The sequence below is a fragment of the Copidosoma floridanum genome, unplaced genomic scaffold, assembly GCF_036245765.1.
Source record: "Copidosoma floridanum isolate Cflo_tuat_1 unplaced genomic scaffold, Cflo_Japanese_pri ptg000022l, whole genome shotgun sequence".
Taxonomy (NCBI): domain Eukaryota; kingdom Metazoa; phylum Arthropoda; class Insecta; order Hymenoptera; family Encyrtidae; genus Copidosoma; species Copidosoma floridanum.
In genome coordinates, this window is record NW_028321899.1 from 5,973,554 (window position 1) to 5,999,823 (window position 26,270).

Genomic DNA, 26,270 nt, shown 5'->3' on the forward strand with positions numbered 1-26,270 from the left:
GATACTATACTTTTTGTTTACATATGAGAGGAACTGATGTCTGTAAAGTTAAAGACAACTCTTTACTGATTGAACGAGTCAAACTAAAAAGTCCAAAAGAAAAATACAAAATTCACAGAATATACCTTTACGTTTAAATAAAATTACTTGTTAATTACTGTGAACGACAAGTGTAAGAGGTTTTACAGTTACATGTTATAGTTAAGGAACGTCAAAACAATTTAAAAATATAAAGTTGAACTCCTTCAGTAAAAATTTTTAATTCACATTCACGCAGTATTCGTAGTTCAAAAAACCGTCGTCAATAAAGAAGCTCAAATTTTCTTCAAGCAATATTAATATGATTTATTTATGTAATTTTATATTCTTTTAATATTTTTTCAAATAATTCAACACGAAGTATGCATTTTCAAACTTAAATCTTTCATTTCTGCATTTTGATTTAAAAAATTTTTCAAATTTATTTTTCAATTTATTATTATAAAGATAAAAAAAACCTCTTATACCCAATATTTTTCGTTGTACTTTTTCTCAAAATTGATATGAAGCTGATGCATCGTAATTTAAATTAATAATATGTTTTAATATTAGCTATTTCCAAACAAGTGGTCAAAACTGCTGTAGCAAAACGTAATAATGCGAACGCTACACAAGTGATCAAACCTGATTTGAGAGGACGCCACACCAACAGGCCATTTAAGTACCCTGATGACATGTCTAATGAAGTACGCCAACACATAAGAAAGTTTCCTGTCATCGAGTCCCATTACTGTCGTGAAAACAGTCAGCGTAAATATCTAGAGGAGGGTCTTTCGGTTACAAAAATGTACAAAATGTACCTGACAGAAAAAAAAAAATTAAAAAATACTTTAAATGACAAAGAGGATAACGTCCTACAAAAAGAATACCAAGAAGAAGAAGAGAACGAAGAAGATGAAGACGACGAAGAAGAAGAAGAAGAAGAGGCCGAAAAAAGAAACGAGGAAAGTAACAAAGAGATTGAAGAAATTTGTGAGGAAAAATCAATAAAATTGAAAGATGTTATCGATCCGACAGTCGTACGAGAAAGCCAGTACAGAAAGATTTTCAATAAGGACTTCAACTACGGATTCTATAAGCCCAAGAAAGACATGTAAGCTACTGTATTATCTTTTTTTCTTAAAATACGATGCCAAATAATGTTTGTAGTATAACGGTATGGGTGAGGCACAGCTGCAACGTCTATACAATTAAGATAAAGTGTTTTACATACTATTACTCTCAAATCATAGGCAGAGGACAAATTGAAAATTAGTAATTAAAAAGTTTCAATTACAAACGTATTCCAGTGCAATATTTTTTTATAATACAACCTAAAGAAATACGCACTGTACGCATTATCCTTATTTTATTATTTTAATTTATCTTCTGATAACAATATAATTAGCCTGGCACTGCTTTATTTTTTTCTGAATTTTCGCGAAGTTAAGTAAACTGAAATAAGTTTTAATAATTAGCCCTTATAAAGATTTTATTTAAGGTTTACTATACAAGTACCTGATTTTTTTCCAATTGAAATCATGTATTCTAAATTTCAAGTTTCATATTTCGGAATTTCTTCTAAGTACTACGTAAGCGTGAGCCAATTGAGTATTTCCAAAAAAGGTTTTACCTCAAACTCATTAATTTTTTTACAACGGATACAAATGTATGTTAAATAAAATAAAAAATTTGCCTGCTAATAATTTCAAGTATTTAATTAAATATTTAATTAAATATATTTAGGTAAATTTTAAGGCGATGTTTCAATTAAAAAAAATTTGTACTATTTAAAAAAATTATATATTAGGTACTGTATTGTGGAATGCACGAATAAAAAAAATGAATGATCAATTATATTTTTAATACGTAGTTACCTTTTTGAAATTTCAATAAAAAAAAAAATTAAAAAAAATAAAAATATTTTTAATACAACTGTACTGTATCTCGTAACTGAAAATGCAATACCAACTGTTAAAGTGATTGTTGAAAGTTTTTAAAACAAAATTTAAATTACTGTTGCAATCGACAATTTATTTTCATTATTGTCATTAATTAAAAGATTGTTTAAATATATAAATGTGATTCTACACCAAAAACAGCTAAGGAGATATGATAAAAATAGAAATTTTTTTTTTAATTTTTAAGTTGGGGGAAAAAGTTTGTCGGGTTCCCCATACCCTCTGAAATATTAAAAAAAAAAAAAAACGTGTTATATTTTTGTGTGTTCTACAAAATATTACAGTTTCATAAAAATCTAAGGTGGGCATCTCGCAAGCGTTCTTTGTCAGATCATCAATTACAAAAAAAAACCATCAATAAACAGCCTTAGATTTTTAGATGAACATGATTTTTCTGAAATTTTAGAGGGAATGAAGAACACGTCAAACTTTGTCTAAGGAATGTCTTGAAAAAAATTTCATATTTTTTTCTTGTCACCGTAGCAGTTTATTTAATTGTGTAAAATTACTCATAACATAAACATAATTTCAATTTATTTTTAATTTGAGTAACATTGAGCATTTGAAACCTTGCTGCTGTTTGACTGAAATTAATTTGTTAAATTTAAAAAGTATATTATGTATGTTAATAATGACAATGATAAATTACAAAAGTTATCGATTATTTGTTTAAAAAACTTTGATTGAATAGTACTATTGTACATGACAAATTTTTATTCGGTTGTTACATAAACCATAATAAATAGAGAAAAATTGGTCTCTGTCATTCTGATGTTAAAAAAAATGAGAATATACTTCAAATATTTCTAAGGAGGTAAAGCAGGTTTCTAATGTAAGGTTAAGGGCTCATAACACGATCTTGTCTTTGACTTATTATTTTCATACTCCTTCTTACATTTATTTCGTAGTAGTTTAAAACTAAAATATATTCCTACTTGAAAAATTATTTCAGAGGCTTCTTACAAGGGTTATTTTATTGCACAAAAATTCTAAACACTTACTTAATGAAATATTGTTTTGTAGGTGTGAAACTTGCACAGCATATAGTAATATGTCACAAGAAGAAAAAATTAAAAACAAAGCAGCATATACTATGCACGTACAGATGAAATCCGAGGCTCGAAAGTTAATGGCACGTGACAAGGAAATTGCTATGAATGACGATACAGTTTGCTGCGCCAATTACGACATGCAAAAGATTTTAACCACGCCAAAATCGAATGTGTCAGTAATGTATTATCTGTCGAAATTGTGTGTTTGGAATTTTACGATTTATGAGACGGGCGTGTCCAAAGGACATTTGTTTTTATGGAATGAGACTATCGGAAAGCGTGGCTCAAACGAAATTGCTTCGTATGTTTTGTCCTTTATCCGCCGCAAATCGGAAGCTGGCGTAACGAAGTTTAAATTTTACACTGACAACTGTTCAGGGCAAAACCGAAACAGAAACATCTTTTCAATGTATTTCAAGGCCTGTAATGAATTAAACATTGAAATCACGCATCGGTAAGACTTTTAAAATACCTTATCTCTATTTCTCTTTTTTTTCTTTTTTAAATAAATGCTAAAACGCCGGGCCGTATGGTCTCTTGATTTTGGTTTAATGTATTTTTAACATACTTGCTTGCAAACTCAAGGCTCCTAAATTCAATTTTTGTTCCTTACATTATAAGAAGCTTTGTGATGGACGAAAAATCACATTTTGAGATAATAAAGTACAAATGCGGTTTCTAAGTTTTAGAATCGAAAGACATCACTCAGGCTAAGGTGTGTCTCCTTGTCCACGCTCGCGTGCGTACGTGTGTGATCAATCATGTCTTGCAACTCTGACAGCCGATTTTGATGCAACACTGAGTTTTTTCTACTTCTTATCACCGCTAAAAATAAGATTTCGTTTTCTTGGATTAATTTAATTATTTAATTTTTCTTGAATTTTAAAAATCTTATACCTCGAAAAAATGTTTTTTATCCGTTTTAGGGGTAGTTTTATAATTTATATGCTTCAAAAGTATGAAAATATTGAAAAAATAATTAAATAAAAACGTATGTGTATAATAATTGAAAGTAAAATAAAGGCAAGGGGGTGTATAAGCAATTATGTATGTAATTATTCATATCTTGAGATTATCTGAAGGAATTTTAATCGTTAAAGGTAATTATCCATCGCAACTAAATAATTGCACTCAAACTTTTACATTACATTGCAGTTCATAACGTGTACTCGATATTTAAGTAATGAATTGAATTATATTAATTAGACATTAGTTTTTAGAACTAAAAATTTTTATGTATTTATTCATAATACATTCATTACACGGATAACACCGATTCTTAATACAATCCAAATTTTGTAAATTAGTTATTAGCCGTCGAATATAAATATATATTCAAAATGTCCATCGTAATTCAAAATCATTATTTTTCGAACGTTGAGATACATTAACTTTTATAATACTATGAGAAAAAAAAAAAATGAAAAAAAAAACTAAAGCCACCCGATGATATATGATAATATATGGTCGTGTTATAAAAAAACTCGATTATTAAACAAAATGTACAAATTTGTGAGAATAAAGTGACAGTACTTTTTCATTTGCAAAGAAAAAAAAATTTGTATAATCTTATCTTAAAATATTGATTTTCAGGTAACCTCGGCCTTTTAATTCGATCTCTAAAAAAAAATCATTTTTTTTTGGCAAAACGATTATATGAAATTTAGTAGATGCGTAAATTTGAAATCAACAAAAATTTTAAAAGATCTAAACAAAACTCTTTGTCAAACTAGTGTGTTATGTAATTAAAATAGTAAAATATCGAAATGTTTTTACCAACTTTAATCTGAGCACATTAAAAAGTACCACGCACGAAGCACGTGTAACGAAACTAGTATGTGTAAAGAAATTCATCATGATATAAAAAAAAGCTTAAAAAATTCACCATGTCTTTCGTTGAACTAATGAGAATCTCCCCCTTTAAAATGAATTTCAATCAGTTACTTTTTCAGCACAAATAATTTTTCAACTTCATTCGATGTAACAAATAATTAAAAAAAATTTTTTTGTTGAATAGTTTTCTCGAAGTAGGGCACACCCAGTCAGAGGGCGACACCATGCACGCAAGAATCAAAAACCACACGAAGAATAAAAGTATTTTCACACAAAAGGAATGGGCTAAAATGATCCGGGATAGTAAGGAAAACGAGCCATATTATGATGTGAAAGAAATCCATCAAAATGATATATATATAGTTTTGACTCCTTGGCAGATCTATTTTTGTGGAAACCAGTGAAAATTGGCAGCATTCGTGAAGTAAATGTCAAACCAAAATGTATGGACATTTCTGTCAAATACAATTTCTTTGACGAGCTTAAAAGTATAAAAATTTTAAAGCGAAGCACTTCGCTTCATGATGTCACTACATACAAATTGCCTTTGGCCTGTAAGGAACGAATACCTTTAAATGAGCAGAAAAAAAAGGCTTTAAACACGATGCTCTTGAAAAAACTTATACCGCAAGCTTCAGTTGATGATTTTAAAGCAGTACTTAAGATTTAAAAAGATTTCTGTTTCTCTTTTCTATTCTATTTCTTTCAAACTCATGTTGGCTATGCTTGGTATAGCTCACTTTTTAATTATTACTTTGTTTCTGTAATATTAAATATAAGTATAGTCATGACACACTGAAGATTAATTATAATGCAACAGTAATCAATAAGCGTCAATGCTGAGTGCAACAAAGTTATAATAGTATTTTTGGAGTTGTGTATAATTTTGTGTTCATCGAATCGTCCAAGAGATAATTTTAGAAATGAGTACGTATTTTTTCCCATTAAATTTACACATGAATGTTAAAATACTCCCTGAGAGATCAATTTTATTTAAAGCAACCACGAAAAATTTCAAAATTGAGTGTAAACAAATTTTTTTCAAAGTGTCGACTAAAATAAGAAATACATTTGTACACAAAATCATACACCCCCCAGAACTATAACTAGATAAGCGTTATTTACTTTTAATGAGTATTATTTTGTAAAAGAAGTAATATCTGATAATTACTTTGTGATGTATGAAATAAGATTATTTTTATATTATAAAAAATCTGGTCTTTGATACAAAAGAAATCATAAGAAATATTAATTTCGCATACAAAGATGTATGCTGAAAAATGTATAATATAAAAAAGTTGACAAAAAATATTATTTTTTATTGTATCCTCTGTAAAAACAACAAAACTTATCATGAGAGCTTACAAAATACTAACGAAGAAATTATTTAATTTTCCGGCAACGTAGTTTTGAGGTGTTGAGACTTGAAGTTTCGCCCATTGTTCTTTGTATTCCTTTATTTATCTATTTATGGATAAATAAAACATATTAACCAAAAGGAATACATAGTTTTAAGGAGCTCAAGGTTTAACCTTACGTGATTACGTGTTTTGACGTGTATGTTATTTATTAATTTATTAATAAGTGAAAACTTACTGCTTCTCTTCGGCACAACGTAACGCAGAGGTATTATCTTTGATGCAACAGAGCGCAAAGGGATTATTTTCATCGCAATTTAATGTAAAGGAATTATTTTCATCACAACGAAACGCAGAGGTATTACCTTCGTGGCAACGTAGCGCACAAGGATTATTTTCGCTGCAATGTAACGTCGAGGGATTATTTTCGTCACAAAATAGTATGGTGGGATTCTCTTCGTGGCAACGTACTGCGAAGGAATTTTTTTCGTCGCAGTACAGAGCACTGGGATTTTCTTCTTCGCAGCATAGCGTCAAGGGATTCTCTTCGTCACAAAATAGTGGGGTGGGATTTCCTTCGTCACAGTACAAAGCACTGGGATTCTCTTCGTCGCAACGTAGAGTGGAGGAATTCTCTTCGTTGCAGTACAGAGCACTGGGATTTTCTACGTCACGGCGTAGCGTAGAGGGATTCTCTTCGTCACAACGTAGTACGGAGGGATTATTTTCATCGTAGCATAAGGCACTGGGATTGTTTTCGATAAATTATAGAGTTGGGATTGTTTTGCTCGCAGTCCGTGGCACTGGGATTGTTTTCTTCCGAGGCGTCGAAATTTATTAATTTAACACAAACTATCATACCTGAAGATGTTGCCCAAATAGTATCACTTGGACCAGGTTTCAATAAAACAACATTAATTTTGAAAAAGGGATACGCTATTGATATATTTAAAAATTTAGAATATGGTTTAAAAAACATGAAAATAAATGTAAGCTTAAAAGAAACTGTAAGACAAACTGTTTGTTCAATAGTTAACTTTAGCATAAAAAATAAAACACATCAAAATCATAAATATTTAGTCTATAATGAAAAAATCAATCAAACAACACAATTTTTAAAAGAGAATCAACATTTAATTTTTCTAAAATCCGACAAGGGCAATACCTCGGTATGCATGAATAGACACGATTACATCGACAAGATGACGATGCTCCTAGCTGACACTGACACATACGAAGAAATAAAGAATAATCCAACAAAAGTTTTACAAAAAAAGGTACAAGAACAATTGAAATATCTCAATGACAATGAATTTTTAAAATGTAAGTTTCATAATACACAAATTACACGAACGGATACACAGTTAGCCAAGGCATATGGACTCCCGAAAATACATAAAAAAGATATTCCTCTTACACCAATTATTTCATTAACTAATAGTCCAATTTACTTACTTTTAAAGATATTATATAACGACTTGAAAGTATGTATGCCAAAATCAAAATTCAACATCAACAATAGTCCAGAACTTATACACAAAATTAAATCTGTCAAGATACCAGACGATTATGTGTTGGTGTCACTAGACGTTACTTCATTATTCACTAATGTATCGTGTGATTTGGTTTTGAAAAGCCTTGAGAGACGTATAGATTATATTCGTCGTGCATCAAGAATCCCGTTTATTGATATTATATATTTAACGAAGTTTCTATTTGAAAATACATATTTTACCTTTAATAAAAAGTTTTATCAACAGATAGTTGGTACCCCGATGGGGTCACCAATGTGACTTTAATAAAGCGATGCAACAAAATTATCACAAATTGGTACCAAAATTGGTATCAAAAAATTGAATCATATTTTACAGTTGGGAAAAGATACTACTGATGCTTTGGACAATACTAATGTCGTATATGAAATCTCATGCAGTGACTGTTCAGCAAAATGTACAGGTGAAACGAAGAAAGCTTTAAAAGAGAGAAAACGAGAACACCAAAACAACTACAAACCGGAATCGGTAGTTACTTTACACCAAAATTCTAATAACCATAATTTTGAGTGCGACAATATAAAAATATTAGACAAAGAGCCGAATTATGGTAAACGTTCGATCTCTGAAATGTTATACATTACCTCCAATATTCATAATTAAAATAAGAAAGAAGATGCTTATAATTTAAGTCGCACTTATCAAAGTTTTCTTAATTCTGTACGTTTTTAAAGACTATGTACGTTCTTAGAATTGTGTACTGATAATATGATATGTGAACTGAGGGCTCGGGTCATCGCACTGCGAAACTTGTGTGTGTTTGGGTGTGTGAGTGTGTTTGTTATAAAAGTGGGGTACATTGCGGTGTTGGGGCCTTTGCCAGTTTGACTTGCGTGTGAGCCATTTGCTCGATACGTTAAATAAATTGTCTTTCACGGTTTAAATTAAGGTAATTTATTTGTCAGTTCTACATTATATGTATCTGTTGTCTATAATAGTCATTGTAATAATTTATTATTGTTAATAAAGCCTGAAGAGGTCGGCACACCAGTCGACGAAACGTCGCTTAAACTAAGTGTTTTCATTTGCCCCAGAAGATCAACGAAATAAACTTATGTACATATATGTATAATCTGGAGGGCAAGAAAGACTCAAGTATGAATATACACATTATGAAACATTGAAACGCTGTACGTTCTGTCACATGTATGATTATTTGTTTATTTACAAATTCTTATAGGTATATAGGTAGATTCAAACTTTTACGTATCTTACTCTCTGACTTAAAAATCTTGTTCATTTTAACGAGTACATTAGTTTTTTGGTTATTTAAAAATCTTCTAAAAAGTTAAAATTATATGTATTTCAAACTGTCTTCCCTAAAATAATTTTTGAAAGTAAAAACTACGCAAGAAATCTTTATAAATTAACTGATCTCATAACAGCAACTGCTTCTTAAAAAATCTTAGCAATTCGAAAATCGTGCACTATTAAACTCATACTCATAGCAATTTCTTAAAATATTTTTAGAAAAATTTTTCACGTATATTTATTTGTATCTTAAACATTCTTTCAAAATGTACTTCTTAAACTGAAAACACTTTTTTGTTTTTTAATATTCATAGAAAAACACTCTTAGTTTTTTAGATAAATAATATCCAATCTATCTATAGTTATAACTATTTTTTATTTGTTGTCATCCATTTTACTTTTTATTCTGTTGTTATAAATGTTATAATTACTTTTTTTTGCAAAACAATCAACTTAATTTAATTAAAACCAAATTGTTAACGGAGTTCCTTAGTTATTCATGGATTATTCCAATTTCGTTACTTTTAAAATAATTTTTTGCTCATCGTCAAGATGAACTAGTAGACTAGGAATTCTATGACTTTTACCACTTAACGATTTTGCATCATCTCTCTGAAACTCATTAAATGTCCATAAATTCCCAGAATTGAACATTTCAATACTTACTTTACAATATTAGGACACATTTAACTTCCTTCTTCTTACTACTGAGCAACGCATACAGTAACAGAGTTATAATTTGATGAACAAAATTAAAGGGGACAAGACTATTAATCACTATAGAGGTGGGGGTTGAATGGGATAAAAAAATCAGAAAAACTCCCATAATAATAATAATAATAATAATAATAATAATAATAATAATAATAACACTTATAATAAAAATAATTATAATACTTACAATGATAATAAAAATAATGATAATAATAATGGTATAAATGTAAATGAAATATTTATTATTTTTTAAAAGATGTATGGAAGGTTGTGAAAGAGAAATGCGGAGAATAGAGTGGGCGCCATTTCAACAACCCTCCCACAACTGTGTATACAAGTGTAAATACCTTTCTACATTATATAGTTATTATGGTTAAGCTGTCGACACATCCACTAACACCGCCATGGTCCTTCAACAGCCTCCATGCGATACCTTAAACCCCCTTCCCTCACAATACAAGGAAAAACTATTTTTATTTTTCTATGAATTAAACCTAACAAAATATGTGTAAACTCCCCAACAACCCCCTCGTAAACTTAATGACCCCCCAGAATCTTCCACAGAACCATAGTATATATTGAGAAAATGTTATAATCATCCTCTTTTAATAAAAATAGGTTGAAAAAGGATACATTTTGGAAAATTTGCCAATCCCTCAGCCCTCCCTCACATCTTTTAACAAAAACATAGAATGTATAGTATAGATACTTTATAGTAGGATCATTATAAAATACTTACCCCCACAGCTCCTCCTTTCCCCTTAAATTAACTGATAATTTTTGGTGTGATTACTTTATGTTAGAGACAAGAGGGGCTCATCCCCCTACCCTTCACAAAAAAAATTAGAATTTTTCGTAGATACATGTGATTCTTATATTCGTTGACACCTCACCTCTACTGTGCAGTAACTGTAATTTGTATTTGCTCTGTTTTATCAGTTACTATATCAATAACAATTAATTTGATTACAAATAAAAATTTTCCAACCAAAGGTAGTTGATGAAGTGAGAATTCTCAATGGTACACCAAATTACATTAAATTTAAATTCTTTTTGATAGTACATATAGTGTTTTTAATTTACTTCACACAATTCTTTGTTTATGGTGATGAGCACAAAGCATATAAATACCAGCTTATAATCAGTAGTTAATTTGTCAAAAGTACTGCTAAAATTACGAAGAATATCATATTTAAATATATTATCCTTAAATTTATCGCATAAATATTTTTGATCAAATTACTTTTCAATAAGAGATTGTGAAATAAAAATAAAAGAAGAAAGTTTTTAATTTTCCTAAGCAATTTAAAACTGGAAATGGAGGTTAGTAAGTGGAGTGCGCAAGGGGACGCAGCAATATATATATATATTATATGTAAAAAATATATTTTATATATATATATATATATATATGTATATATATATGTGTAAAAAATGACTTACGTGGATAGTTGTATGCATATAAAGGAGTAGTTATGAGGACGTTCACTTAAATCCGTCGAGTTAGAAACATCTACCTCAGAAGTAGGTTAAGTCTGCATTAGTTACTTGCACAAAACACACATGCATACTTGAGATATTGTATTTACTTTAAAACCAAACTTTATGAGACATCGTCGTCATCACCATCGTTGTCGTCGTCGTCGTCGTCGTCGTCGTCGATTATTATTATTATCATTATTATTATCATTGTTATTATTATTATTATTATTATTATTATTATTATTATTATCATCATTATTACTTTTATAACTTTCGTTTTTATTATTATTATTATTATCATTATTATTTTTATTATTATTATTATTATTATTATCGTTAGCATTATTGTTCTTGTTATGATTATTATTATTTTGATTATTATGATTATCATCATCCTTATCATCATTATCATTGTTATCATGAAATTTGAAACCTGTATTAATGAAGATCAGTAGATGCTTTAATTCGTCAATTCCGTTACTGTTTAAAAAACAGCAAAAATTTTAGAACATTATCTGATTTAAATTTGAATGATAAAGTTAAAAAATATTTATGACAATAAAACAAATTTTTTCAATTAACGTGTACTAAATTAGTTGGGTAGTATGAATTATAAATATCCTTTGTTTTCTATTTAACCTTGTATAAATGTTTTCATTTATTAGTAGTTTATTATGCTCAGTCAAAAAAAGTAATTTATATTTAAAAATGACAAAGTCAAGATGATGATAAAATTTCAGTTATTAGACTAATATTAACATTGAACAAAAAGTTGATAAGAAATCACTTTTAAATATCTAATCAAACTTAAAAGGAAGCACGATGGCAAGAACAAAAAAACTTGCATTATAAATTACAAACCATTATTAGTTACAATCATACAAAATGTACTCACTATGCAAAAGGAATAAAAAAAAAGATTATAAGTGAAATAATGTGAAGCAATTTATAATTGAAAATAACAAGGTTGATTTTGTTGTACTTATACTTTTAACTTGGAGATTAAAAATAAAAAATCAGTCAGACATATTTATTAATATAACAGCTATTAAGAAAATACTAGTATTACAAAAAAAAGTAAAGAAAAATCACATTGAAATTTCAAATGGAAGGAAAATATGTATTTTATAGCCAAAAAGTATCAAAACTTGTTGTAAATTACAGAAAAATTTTTTGTATTTTCTACGTGAAACACTATAATAGTCAAAAAAGATAAGATCCAAATTAATGGCAACTAAATGCAGCACAATAATAGTACCAAAATTTAAAATGACTTAAAATTTTCACATGTGTTATTTATCAATGGATAAGCCAAACAATATTCAAAATCTCATATACTTAAATAAATTAAGATGATTTATACACCTTATAGTACATCTCTAAGAAGTTTGCTGTGGGATAAATGGGCTGTACCGTAATCACTAGAAAAAATTATGGGTGTGGTCAACATTTCTAGCTTACGTTTATTGCAAGCATGGTATTAACTGTTAAAAACTGACCAAAGTTTTAACCATCAATATACATTTATATAGCTTTATAACATGTAACAATACAAAAATATTAATGTCGGATTCATTGCTATTATATAAATTAAATTAAAAGGCTCTTATTTTAAACTGGAGTAGGAGGTTGGCCCGTAAAACATGCAGGGGGAGCAGAGCCTCACTAGTAAATATACATTTATAAGTATTTAAACTAACATACTATAATACTTTTTCTCTACGGTGTGCCTAACCTTGCCGAATATTGTAGTTCTTGCAGACTCAGTGAGGGGGCTTCAAACTAACAGCATACCATCTTTTCTTATACTTCTCTTAACTTCTTTATCTCTAAATACAATCCTATCAACACTTTCATACATCGATATTGACATACTCATGTAGCCTGAACGCTCCTGTTTACTGTCTAAGGCTAGCTGCAACCCATGATGCTGTGCTAGGGTGGAAGTAGAATGTGACACTCTATGCAGTGATTGGGGAGACCAGAGCATTTCTACCACTGATAAGTCGTACGTGCAAGAACAAAAAAGATGTGGCGAACCTTTCAATTAAGGAATCTAACCGTTACAGGACTACAGAGAGAGCGTTTCTACTACATACTAGCTGATACTCTCCTGCATGGCCAGAGCTCATGGAATGATGGTTGTCTTGAGGAGCTTGCATCACATGGAAGAATCTTATACCTAGATTCCTACAATACCTTATCACGCAGTTTTCCACTTCTAAGAACTCCTAAAAAATGGTCTCTAGCCGAAGGTGAAAGGCTCATCATGTTTGCTGTGTGGTGAAACTCGTGAATGGCCAAAAGAAGATCCTGAGCAGTAAGGTGATTTCTAGGCTGCGTATTAAGGTGACTCAAGCTATCTATGCTAAGTACAAGATGGGAGGCCAAATTGCTAACTAGGTCTGGTCAATAGGCTAACCCTGGGAAGAAGAAGATTCAGGTGAATTGTCTGCTCTGTTGCTGCGGTCTAGTCGGTCGTGGTGGAGGCCTGCTGGGCCATGCCAGCCAAGGAGCTAGGGCAACTATTGCTCTGCATTCATGCTTGTTTGGTCTGGTACGTTCCTGCTAGGGTCGACAGAATTGCTAGCGTTGCGTGGTTTTCTTTCCTGGCTACAAGCTTTCTCCAGTATGGTGAGTTCATTCTGCTGTATGATATGTGCCAGAAACTCGCCAGAGAGCAAATTGCTTTTTGGTTGGGATGTAAAGCTCAAGCAAATGGATGTAGTTACGTATCTCATCAGGTATTTTCTCTTACAGACATGGGGAAAGACACGTTGGCTACTTTATAGACAAGGGAATCCAGACTGGTCAGTCCAGATTTCGAGATCGAATGTATTTGTTTTAGAAGTAGACATTTCAGCCACAACTACAGAAAAAAGGCATAGAGAAGATGAGCTTGGATGAGCTGACTTTAACATTAGGTTACTCTTTTTGGGCTTACTATCAAGGTGAGCAAGAGATGATGCTGGCACGAATTAATCACTAACATAGACAGGGACAGGTGAGGCCTGAGCTACTGGATTGCAATGAAAAGACTGCCCAGCACATACTCGCTGGGATTTATAGAGCCGTCGTTTTTGGAGAGGGTAACATTTTGTCTTTTACCGAAGAATTCCGATAGAAGGCAGGAGAACATGAGCGTAAGTCAGATGCCTCTTTGTATCTTTGATAAACTTAAGTCGGTAGTCTTGGAGATGCTTGGTCACAAAGCCCCTGGCCTGGACGGGGAGCCATTGGAAGTCCTCAAGGTCATAGTGGCAGAGAAGCCATAAGTTTTTGTTGATATTTTCAATATGTGCTTGTACGTTAGATTGTTTAGCGAACGCTGGAAAATCTAAAGGCTTGTCCTTTTAGACAAAAGCAAACCACCCCTTTTAATATAGTCGTCGCTCTGACCCTTGTGTATGTTAAACAATCCAGGAAAAGAGGCTGATACGAACTTGATTAAGGAAGTAAGTCAGCCTCTTGGACGACTAGTATGAGACCTCTTATGAGACGAAAAGCATCTGGGTCCTGGTGACTATGGACGCCAAGAATATCTTCAACGCAGCCAAGTGGTCCGGTGTTACCAAAGCTTGTAGGCTCCATAATGAGCCAAACGACTTTAGAAAGATACTGCAAAAATATCTCCAGAATTAGCTCCCTAGATATAACATGAAGGACGGACAAACAGAAAGCTATCAGACGCCAGATTTCGCGCAAAGCTCCTTAGCCCTAAACTTTGGAACCTGGTTTACGATGTTTTTTAGTATCTTAAAGTTTTTCCAGGGATCAAGCTGACGGGCTTTGTTAATGACATATTGTTGTACACTACAGTAAGATCTCAAGAGAAAATCAAGTGCAAAATTTGGCGGGTGGTCGCGATAGTGTCAGATGGCTCTAAGATCACGGTTTCAAACTAACGATCCATCAGACGAATATGGTAGTTTTTACCAGACAGAGATGGTTCGGGGCAGACATTTGCCTGAATGATGAAGGTGAGGCAATTTCTGCGAACTTGGGTGGTGTATTGTCTGGGAGTGTAGGTCAACGTTCAGCTCAACTTCTGGAAGTACATCAAAAGAGTAAGTGATAAAGCTGCTAGAGATACTGGAGCACTTTTACGGTTAATGCTGAACGTTGACGGATTGCAAAATGTCAAAAGACGGCTACTTGCGTCAGTTTTTAACTTAATACTGCTGTACGGGCAAAGGTGTGAGCGGATACACTGGATTCTTCGGTGCAGTGTATTGGAACTCCAAACTCATGTGCGGCTACCGCACAGTTTTTTCAGATACTGTTATGCTAATGGTACGAACGGTTCGTGTCATGTTCCTTTTTCTAGAGTAGTGACGGAAGTTTCTGACGGGAAAAGGATCACGCTGATAGGGAAGGTGGACACACCAGCTGATAGTGAACCTGAGACGGTGGATAAAGAGGGGACACCAATAGATGAATTATTACCTCACATAGTTTCTCTACGCGCATAGTTAGTTTGATGCTTATCTCTATCACATTGCAGTAACAGCATCCCTCACATATGCTCACTGCTCCGTGTTGGATAAGTCAGCAGCTTGTAAACAGGCTCGGTGAGATCAGTATTTGGAACGCAGGGGTTGCCAAGTAGGCTATCTCATGTGACAACCTTTCAAGACTTAGTAAAGTTAAATGCGAACACATGCTGTGCTGCGTACTTACTTTTTAGGTTGGGAAAGCATGAAACATGTTGCGGCGCTTGCGAAAAATGCAGCCTACAAAGGAGCGTTAGACACGGGTACTGGTTTTCAGGGACCCTAAGTCCTTTTCAAAGATTACGAGGATTGGCAGCTTTATCATTAATAGTAAACTTTATTGCTAGTGCTGTAAGATGCGATGATCTTCCTGTTGGCTACACCCTGGAGTAATGCTAAAGTAGTTACGGGGTGAAACTAATGCTACGCGGCATGGGGTTATTCAGTAGGAATAAATGGTCCAATAAAAAAAAATTCTCTAAGTCCCACTCTACCAAAGTCCTTGTGGTGTGCCGTATCCTATTTCTCCATTGTTAACAAAAAAAAAAAAAAACAAAAAAAAGTACTATTACACTCAAATTCATTCGGCATGATATGTAATAAAAAAAATGCAAATTTTTATACTTAAGTACAATTATTACTTATATTTAAGTTGTCTGTAATAATTTTTCTTTTTGTTTTTTTCTCACAGTTCACTATATTAAATTACAAACGTTAATGATTTTTTATAATTAAAAAAATTATCGGAGAGGGTATCAGCAGACACGAAGATTCAAAAGACTAAAAACATTTTTACAATTTAAATATGTTGGATTATCAAAGTTTGTAAAGTGATAGGTTGATTAGGCGTATTCAATCTATTTGTAATTTTTATAGGGATTTATAATTTCCATCAATTAAATTTACAGTGCTTTAAAATAAAAAACGAAATTTAAGAACGAATTTGAAAAATGCTTTTTATACCACTTCATATATAAATTTTTTAGATAATAATGGTAAACTAGAAATAAAAAAAATCGATGTTAGACTATTAGTACATTGGAGTAGACGCTCTGACGCGAGCTCTCATATTTTTTGACTTTATTTTAAAAGTCGTAATATGATCAATGAAAATAGTAAGGATCCTTTTTTTCGATGAAAATATCGTTTACTATTTTTTTTTTCTTTTTTTCTCTAGAGATGTTAGGTATTTAATATTGTTACAAAATAAATAATTATTACATTGTAAACTGTTGAATAGCAGCATAAAGCGAACCGGAAAGTGGAGGCTGTCTTCCAACAAAAAATAGTGTAACATTAGTTCAAAAAAGTTTCATGGTTTCGAAGATTGAACAATAAATGGAAGCTTTGAAAAGAAATGGAGGAAAAATCATTTCAAAGACAAGAAAAGAACAACTTACAATAGATTGTTGAAACAAGTTAGAAATGAAATTATTTGTAACATATTATCTACAAGTTGAGCTTTGTTTGATGTTGTCAGATGCAAAATTAAAGAATCAAATCGATCCTTATTTTTTTATACATTAAAAATAATTTTCCTAAAAGTATATTTATAAGCATCAATTTAACTGTTGCATGTACAATTAAAACTCAACTACTTGACAAAAATTTTAGTTCCTTGTCAAAAGAAAATTCTTTTAACGTCATGGGTATCCAAATTTTGATCTTCTGCAGTTCCTGCTCGTAAAAGTAGCCACAGATTGATCATTATCATGAACTATGAATGAGGAGTGTTTGAGCATTTAAAGTCCATTTAGTACTGGTTAGTACCGGCATTTACACTCCTTTAGCTTAGTAGTATCATTAATGAAAGTATTTACATGACTGCTATGACTAATGGATAAATTTAACATTTGAGATTCATTAATATGCTATTTTTGTTTTTACTACGGTTTTTCTAGCATTTTACTGTTTTATGAAGCAGAGTCTTAAGAACTAGGATTTTTTTTTACTCTTTATTATAGTTTCTAGAAGATAATCAATAAGTATCTTATATACTAAAGTAAAAGCTTTGTTAAAATTCTAACTTTCATTATCTTGACGGCATATTGCTGACAAATTAGGGTGCGTCCAAGCCAAACGGAACACGCAGCGTACACAGCGCCTATTTCGCATCAAAAGCGTTCTTTTCAACTTGTTTACAACGGATGGGAAATGGTTTTAAGAAAATGTAAGGAAATAAATCAATAGATTTTTACCTGTTCTTTCAAACAGTGCAGTTAGTTTTGAGTCAAAAACTAAAAAAATTTTTTTCCTTGCATAAATCGATGTTCAACTGTAGACTGTTGTGTCTTGAGTTGCAATTTTTTTTTTTTTTTTTAACTTGCATTAGTCAAAAGCTCTTTAACTATAGACATACAAATTTTTAATTTGGGACCTATAAAGCTCTACAAATTACATGCACTTAAGGATATTGGGGTGCAGTCTAGTGCTGGCACGAACTTATCTTGGTGATAGCCAGGTGATATACTATTTCACATCTCGCTCATAGTCCACAACAAATAGTTAAAAAAATAAATGAAAATGCTGAAATTGTCAGCTTTTCAGGTGTTCTGTTCTTTCGCAAATAATTTTAATAGCCGGGTGATATACTATTTCACAACTCACTCATAATCCACGACAAATATATAAAAAAATAAATAAAAATGCTGAAATTGTCAGTTTTTCAGGTGTTCTTTTTTTGCAAAGAATTTTTATTTAAAACTTGAATTTAATATTACAAAATGTGCAGATTTTTTAAGAAGTTGACGTGGCAGCAAACATATGTATTTTTCATAAGTATACACGTTTATGAATAATTTAGCTAGCAATGAAAGTAGAGTTTTGTTTAGTTTCGAACCTTCGTATTTATTAACATACACTTATTGTATTGATAACTATTTTTTTCACTTTGCGTTCTAAGATTTTTTTTCAAACAGTTTTCTGATTTTTCTTTTTATATTAAGTAACATCTTTTGATTTTGCTGATTTTTTAATGTTTTCTTAACAGGTACAAACAGATGATAAGATACTGATGTGAAAAATTCTTGTAACTCTTAGTAAGTGGTATCAGCAGGTTTTATACAATATTGTGCAATATTGTGCATAATATTGTGCATACATAAATGATGAACAAACTCACTTTCGAGATCACATCTTTTCCATAAAAATCAGAGATATAGCGTGACAGGTTGTAAACAAGGCAGGTAAAACAGTGCCATTTGCTAAAATAACAGGTCTTGCTCTTTCGCCATGCTTCGATTTTCATGCGTATTGTGGCAAACATTGAAATTTTTTTAATGGAATACGAAGTATTGTTATTATTTATTTGTACTCTAATGAATAGGACTAAACTATAATTTCGTAAATTTCAAAAACACAACAATCAATGTACTTCCTTGCCTTGATTATAAGCGAGTTGTAAAATAGTATCTCACCCGGCAATCACCAAGATACGTGCGCGCCAGCGGTAGATTACACCTCGCTATCTTCAAGTGCATGTCATTTGTAAAGCTTTATAGGTCCTAACTTGAAAATTTGCATGTCTGTAGTTAAAGAATTCAACTAATGCAAGTTGAAAAAAAACCTGCTTTGAGAAAAAACAGCCTAAAGTTGGAAATCGATTATAGCAAGAAAACAAATTTTTTACGTAAAAACTGACTGCACTATCTAAAATAGTAGGTCAAAATCTATCGGTTTAAGTCAATACTTTTTTTTAAAACTATTTCGCATCCCTTGTAAGCAAGTTAAAAAGAACGATTTTGATGCGAAAAAATACGCCACGTGTTTCACTCAGCTTGGACGCGCCCATTAATATTATCTCAAATAACATGATTTGAAACTTTTTCGTAAGATTTAGATGAACAGAAGCAATTGACATTTTTATTTCTTTCATGCAGCAATTAACAGCCCTAATAGTGTTGGGAACTATATCTTCATTTTCTTATCCTATTAATCAAGAGTGTCAAAACTTTTAACTTAAAGCTTACCTTTTTGCTCAATAAATCTTATTTTCACTAACAACTGATTTCTAAAGTTATGAGTGAAGATATCCCAACAACTTTCGGAAAAGAAAGCCTTCTCGAGTAAGGTAATGATAATGGTTGAAAAGTCATCAATTTCGCGGTATCAAAAAATCATGTTGTTAAGAGCACTTAATTTAAACATCACTATACTGACAAAGCAACGTGGACGTTTCAGATGGCTTGACTAAAAATCAAATTAATTATGTCATGACTGATAAAAGACACAGCTTCAATATTCTTGATGTCAGGAACTATAGGAGGGTTGATTGCGACTCTGATCATTTTCTGATAGTACCTACGGTTAGGGCACCCTTAGTAATAGCGAGAAAATAGTACTTCAGTGAATTCGAGAAAAAAACATCACGATGAAGAGATTTAATGGAATTAAACTCTCGTACAGTATCAACGAAAAATCGATAGTTGCATGGATAATCGGCCAGCAGTAATGATGGATCAAGAACTGAGCATGGATGAAAAGTGGAAAAATAAAAAAATCACGATTAAAGAAGCAAGAAGAAAAATAGTAGGACATTATTTATTTAATAAATATAAGCCGTCGTACGGTGACAAGAGAGGGAAACTTATAAAGGCTCGATGAACGGCTAGAACAGTATAAACCTTATCCCTAACAATAAAATGGCTTTATAAAACTACAGAAATTGTAGAATAGCAGCAAGTAAGGTGTTAAGAAAAAAGAAGAGTGAATGGGAAATAAATATAGTTATAAATATAACAGAAAATTACATGAAAAACAAAACGCGTGAGGTATTCCAAAGAGTCAATGCAAATCAAAAGAAGTTTTGAAATTGTAATGTTTTTATTAAATATAAACATAAAAATATGATCATGGAGGACGAGCAAGCACTAACAAGATGGGAAAACTATTTTAATTCATTACTTAAACAATGAGGATAAAGATCTTCAAAGCATTGTTACCACGCAAATGAAGGTAAATAAACCGGCACTTAAAGAGGTATAGAAAGCGATCCGCAAATTTAAACACCCTCAAAAACCACAAAGCGTTGGGAATAGACAGAATATCTGAGGAACTGATAAAGAGCAGGAAAGAGTGGTTAAGTATAACAGTACACGGCTTAATAAAGCAAATTTAGATATAGGAACAAATGCCCAGGCAATGCACCAAATCAGCCATAATACCAATTTTTAAGAAAGGGAATAGGTACGTTTGTAAATAACCATAGGGTCATTGTAGGGTTATTGGATATTTTTAACCTGCTACTATCTGATATCCACCTGAACAGATGAACACCTTTTGTAGAAGACATTATCAGAGATAATTAATGTGGGCTTAGACGTTATCAGTCGACTACGGACCAAATTCTTACGTTGAGATAAATAATAGACAAACAGTGGGAGTACAAAAAAAACTTTGGGCGATTATCAAGAGACTTCAAGAAAGCATATGAATTCATTATCAAATTAAAAATGAATCACATTTTAATATCCTTTGGAATCCAAAAACTTTTACCTATGATACGCATCTCATACGAGATAGCAAACGAAGGTTCTACGTTAAGAATAAACTTTTCAATTCATTTAAAATAAGTGTGAGATGAAGACACAAGGAAACGCTATCTTTGTTATTGTTTAATTTACTTTTAATATATGTGATTTGACATGCTCAGGAAAATGAACGTGGGGTAACGCTAAATGGAACAACTTAAATACTGGGATACGTGAACGATTATAGTTTGTTGGGTAAAAGCGAGAAAATTACTAAACGAAACACGGAAACATTGATCGAAAAGCTAGAGAAGTAGAACTCGTAATAAGTGAAAAAATACGAAATATATAATTTACAGCGGAATAAATGAGTCAGGCGTAACCACCTTGAAATTAGTGGAAAAATTATTTAAGAGGGTTTCAAAGTGTTAATATGTAGACAACAATTTTAACAATACTAGAGCTTTTGAAGAGAAGATTAAACATAGACTTAACTCAGTGAATGCAAGTTATTAAGGGGCCAGTGTTTCTAAGTCGTGATTTATTTCAAAAAATAAAAAAAATGTTTTTATAAAATGACTACAATGCCGGTACTGCTGTACGGAAGTGAGACGAGGTAACCACAAAAAGTAAAGCGAAAAAGTTTTAACTACTTAAGAGAAGATATTCTGAAAAATCGTTAGTTAGATGATAGGTCGTGGATGGGTACAGCACAAGATAGGAAAGAATGATGGGAGATAGTACACTCGACAATGAATTTTGAAATACCAAGCGCCACTCAATAGTAAAAATAATTACAAGTAATATTGTCTTAATGTAGCACCAATCGTATAAAAGTGTGAAATTTAAGTTCAAGACTCGGTGCTAATTTTGAGATTATATCTGTTTAGAATGATGTTATTTGTCCATAAAAGTTTCAAGTAGGTGACTATCTTTTTCAGTTTTTTTTACACCATGTCTGAGAATGCATTTACACTTTATCTAGAAAAGCCTAGTTCTTTTATTTGTAGTATTTTGTTAGAATAAAAAGGTTGTCAGAGGCTGGCAAAGAGTAAACAATTTTTTTAAAGTCAAAAAAATATGGTGAGTATGGTTAAAATCAGATTATCTTCTGGTTTAAAAGTGCATTGGTTATGCATGCATATATGGTTTACTTCATTGTTCATTATTGCCCGTAGGCCCAGAAATAGCCATTTACACAAGAGTAGTGTTTTTTAGCCATCGGTGCAAACCTGAGTTATGACTAGATGTTTATACGTACTAAACACGCATTAACACCTTGACTAACTCAATCATGCCTATGATCACATTGACAACGCGTGAAATAAGCAGGTTATCGCCCCTCGAAGATCGATCAAAAGCAGAAGTGAAACGTCGAGACTTGAATGGTCACCCATCCAAGTACTTACCCTACCAAATGCTGTTGAACCTTGGAGATAGACAGAACTGCAACTCTACCGCTGCGCCACCGTGACCACTGATACATGTATCTGACATCAAAGTACTCCATATACAGATCGTAGTATAAGAATCTAAGTCTTATTGACAAAAACTGAAGATGCTATGTTAAGCAAAAAAAAAAAAAATTTCTATTTGATTAAAGACTAGAATACTGATTAAATAAATTTTAACTGATTATAATTTTAAATGAAACAAGAATAACGTGCATGAGTATTAAAGAATCTATGAATAACAAGTAAAATAGAAGCATAAAATTTCAAATATTGTGCACAAGAATACACATAAACTTAGAACATTGATCACACCTTTAAATAGTTAGAAACGGAAAAAGTTCTTAGATACAAGTCTGTAAAAGAAAGCATGGATCATTTAGTTTTAAGTTGTATTAAATACATGCAAACTGTAAATGTATTTTAAATTAAGACTTCAGATATGAATCGGAAGTAGAATAAGTGTAATAGCAGAGCTACGTTTTAAAGTGACTCAAAGATTAGTTGCATTAGGTTTTTATTTTTTGTAGGAAAATATGCATTTAGATCAATTTGGTTTAACTATATCTTGCGAAATTAAAATCACTCAGGTTACACTTCCATAGGTGTATCATGTACAGGAGTAAATCAACAGCTTAAGAATATTATCTCTTGAAAAATATGCGATGAAGATAAACTTCCACTCCCATTTCTGGTCCTAAGACTCGGAAACAAGTAACACAAAAAAAAAGTTTTAATTGGGCTTGAACTATCTTGACGTCTTACATACCAGCCAAGAACGATATGTACTGAGCTATGAGTTATCCTTGAAGTGAAAATACCGTTTACTTCTCTTATAGTGCCATCTAAAATTCTTTTGAGTTAAAATGTTCATATATTTTTAAGTGACTGATTTGTTTTTTAGTATCTAATTTATTACATACATAAATTATTTTCTTACACAGTTACAAAGTCTATTTAAGAAATTTAAGAAAATTTTTTGGAGCAGTTGCTTTTTTATAAATAAATGTTTATTTGATTTTAATTAATTTTTTGCTTTTAAAATTTACAAAAGAACTGTTGCTTATACAACCTTTTTCAATTTTTTAAAATTGATTCAAGAAATTTTACATTTAAAAAATTTTTTCCATTAATCGTTTATTTATACACAGTTTTGTAAATACAATAATAGATTTTCATTACATCTTATACTTTCACAATTTTTTGATTAGTGACTAAGGTGATTTTTTTAGTTAAGGACATTTGTCATAGTAAGCTGGCGGAAAGGTTACAGAAATGAGGGGAGCGCAAATATTCAGCAACGCTGGTAATTATTTGATTCATATGAATATACATACATATACCCTTTTATGCATACTAGACCACTTTTCTATTTGATTGAAAAACAACTTGTAAATCTATTTGAAAATGAATTATACTTAGCTTAAAGTATTCAACCATAAAAAAAAAAATTTGAAAATTTCTATAGATCATTTCCTGATAAATGTCACTTTACATAATTCTTCCCTATGATTACATGTTTAATCAATTTTTTTTTTCAATTTAACATGTGAAAAACAGTAAGATTAATCTGATTTTAAATCATTTATCATGCAAACCTATTGTTATTATGTGTGCAATATATTTTATTAACAATATGCTAACTATCCATTTTGTACAACTGAATCAACATTTATTGACAAAAACGATTTTTCGTTAACTACTACTTCGTTTTTCAAATGTATATTGTGGGTGTTTTACACACAATTGTGTGTGAGCGTATATGATATAAAAGAGTGTGACATTATCCGCTGGAGAAGTATAAGTTAATGTTTGAATGACTAAGCCCCCACTGATCACTGGTAGTGTGATCGAATTAGATAAAATGTCGGTAATTTTTCAAGAAATTCAGACTAGAACAAAAAAACATACTGCAGAGAACTCAAAACGGTCAATCGATTATAATAAGCTTGACTCTGAAAATTGGTGTAGTTATTGAAGATCACTAAAGCTACAACTCTGCCAAATTTTTGCCCTTAATGTTTATGCAAAAAAGAGTTATTAATTTTTGAATATTGGCAAAAACTGAGATTTTTGAAATATTGGGGGGAAGCCACTGGACCAATCGAGATTGACTTGAGCTCATTTTGTTCATTTTTTTGCTACGCATACTTCCATAATTTTTTTTTTTTTTTTTTTTATGGCTTAGTGTTCGTTTTCGACGCTATTAACCATGTTTTACCATTTTTGCCATTTTTTGGAGCATTAGAGGAAAATATTATTGTTCGATTTTAATACAATCGATTGGCTGTGTTGAGTTTTCTACAATATATTTTTTTTGTTTATGTATGGATTTCCATTGCCGAAAACTTAATTCGATTACACTATGGTTCTTACTATGCTAAAAAGGCTTATACAAATTTACCGTAATATTAATGCTGAGTGCAATCAGAAGTACAACAGCTGCTTTAAACAATGTTAAGGAAAATTTATTTTTATCATTTGTACATTTTCTGCTTTTTCAAGCAATAAAACTGTTGCACTGATAGAAGTGGCACGTGGTATACGTTTTTAAAAATCAATCTTGAATATTATCATATTGTAAGACTAGATCACATTAAAATTTTTATTTTAATGAACGGTATTAGACTTATACATACCATTGTCTGGATCACATTCACAACACTGATCCATGCCATTATCATGTAGCTTGTAACTACAGCATGGACTGCATTGGTGAGTGAGTCGGTTGTAATGCAAAGGTCTTGTACAACTCAAACAACTTTTTTCATCAGGGCCATTACACTGACCACAATTTAAATGACAGTTTCGGCAAGACAGCGTCAAAGAGTCATAGTATTGATTTTCAAAACAGGCTACACACTTTCCTTCATCAAGCATAGAATTTGGTGGACAAGATGTACATTCCATTAATCCTTCACCTATTATTAAAAAAGTCATGTTGTGTACATTAGCTGCTTTTTACAAGATTAAAATCAATAATTAGTATAAAAATGATAGAAGTATATAAAAATAGTTTCAAAGCATTACCCCTACACACAAACACACGCAAACTCACACATATATGCACAATCTCCCTTTCTCTGGCTCTATCACATGTATACCTGATCGACGTTATAACAGAATAACTTTTAAGACTCATTAAAAAACCAATATTATACTCATTTGACTAACACCGTAAGTTGTGTAAGTAATACGGACACTTAAAAAAATATAAATTCCTATGCTTTATGCTTTACACATAAGATTGTCAAACAAAAATGCTGCCCATGAATTAGCACAGGGCTTCGTCAAGATGTATGTTTTAGCTTTGTACTTTTTTAATACTTTATATAATATATTATCTTAGTTTTGCTTAACTTACTAATTAAATAAACCATTTAAATTTATACTTACCAGATTTTTAGTTTGAAAAATATTTGTTAGTTTTTAAAAAACAGTTTCTAAGGTAAGATATTCAAAAAATTAAGAAAAAAATATAACTTGTTATCAGGTGGAATGGACAAAAACTAATTTTTTGAATCTTAGTAACAATTATGCTCTTGTCAAAGGCAGTTTTCTATAGCTAATCAGCTCTGACTTTAACACATCAGATTTTAAATTACCGACCAAAAAGTCGTGTCCGTATACTGTTCG

At 31.2% G+C, this 26,270-nt stretch overlaps 1 protein-coding gene across 2 annotated transcripts in view; it reads right to left on the reverse strand.

The window, feature by feature from the left end:
- Fur2 (furin-like protease 2) overlaps nt 1-26,270 on the reverse strand; it is a 918,757-nt gene that overhangs the window by 30,759 nt on the left and 861,728 nt on the right. For both annotated transcript variants that reach the window (XM_089595005.1, XM_089595006.1), the window contains exon 15: nt 25,274-25,555. In XM_089595005.1, the coding sequence (XP_089451131.1) occupies nt 25,274-25,555 (282 nt within the window). The remainder of the gene's footprint in view (nt 1-25,273; nt 25,556-26,270) is intronic.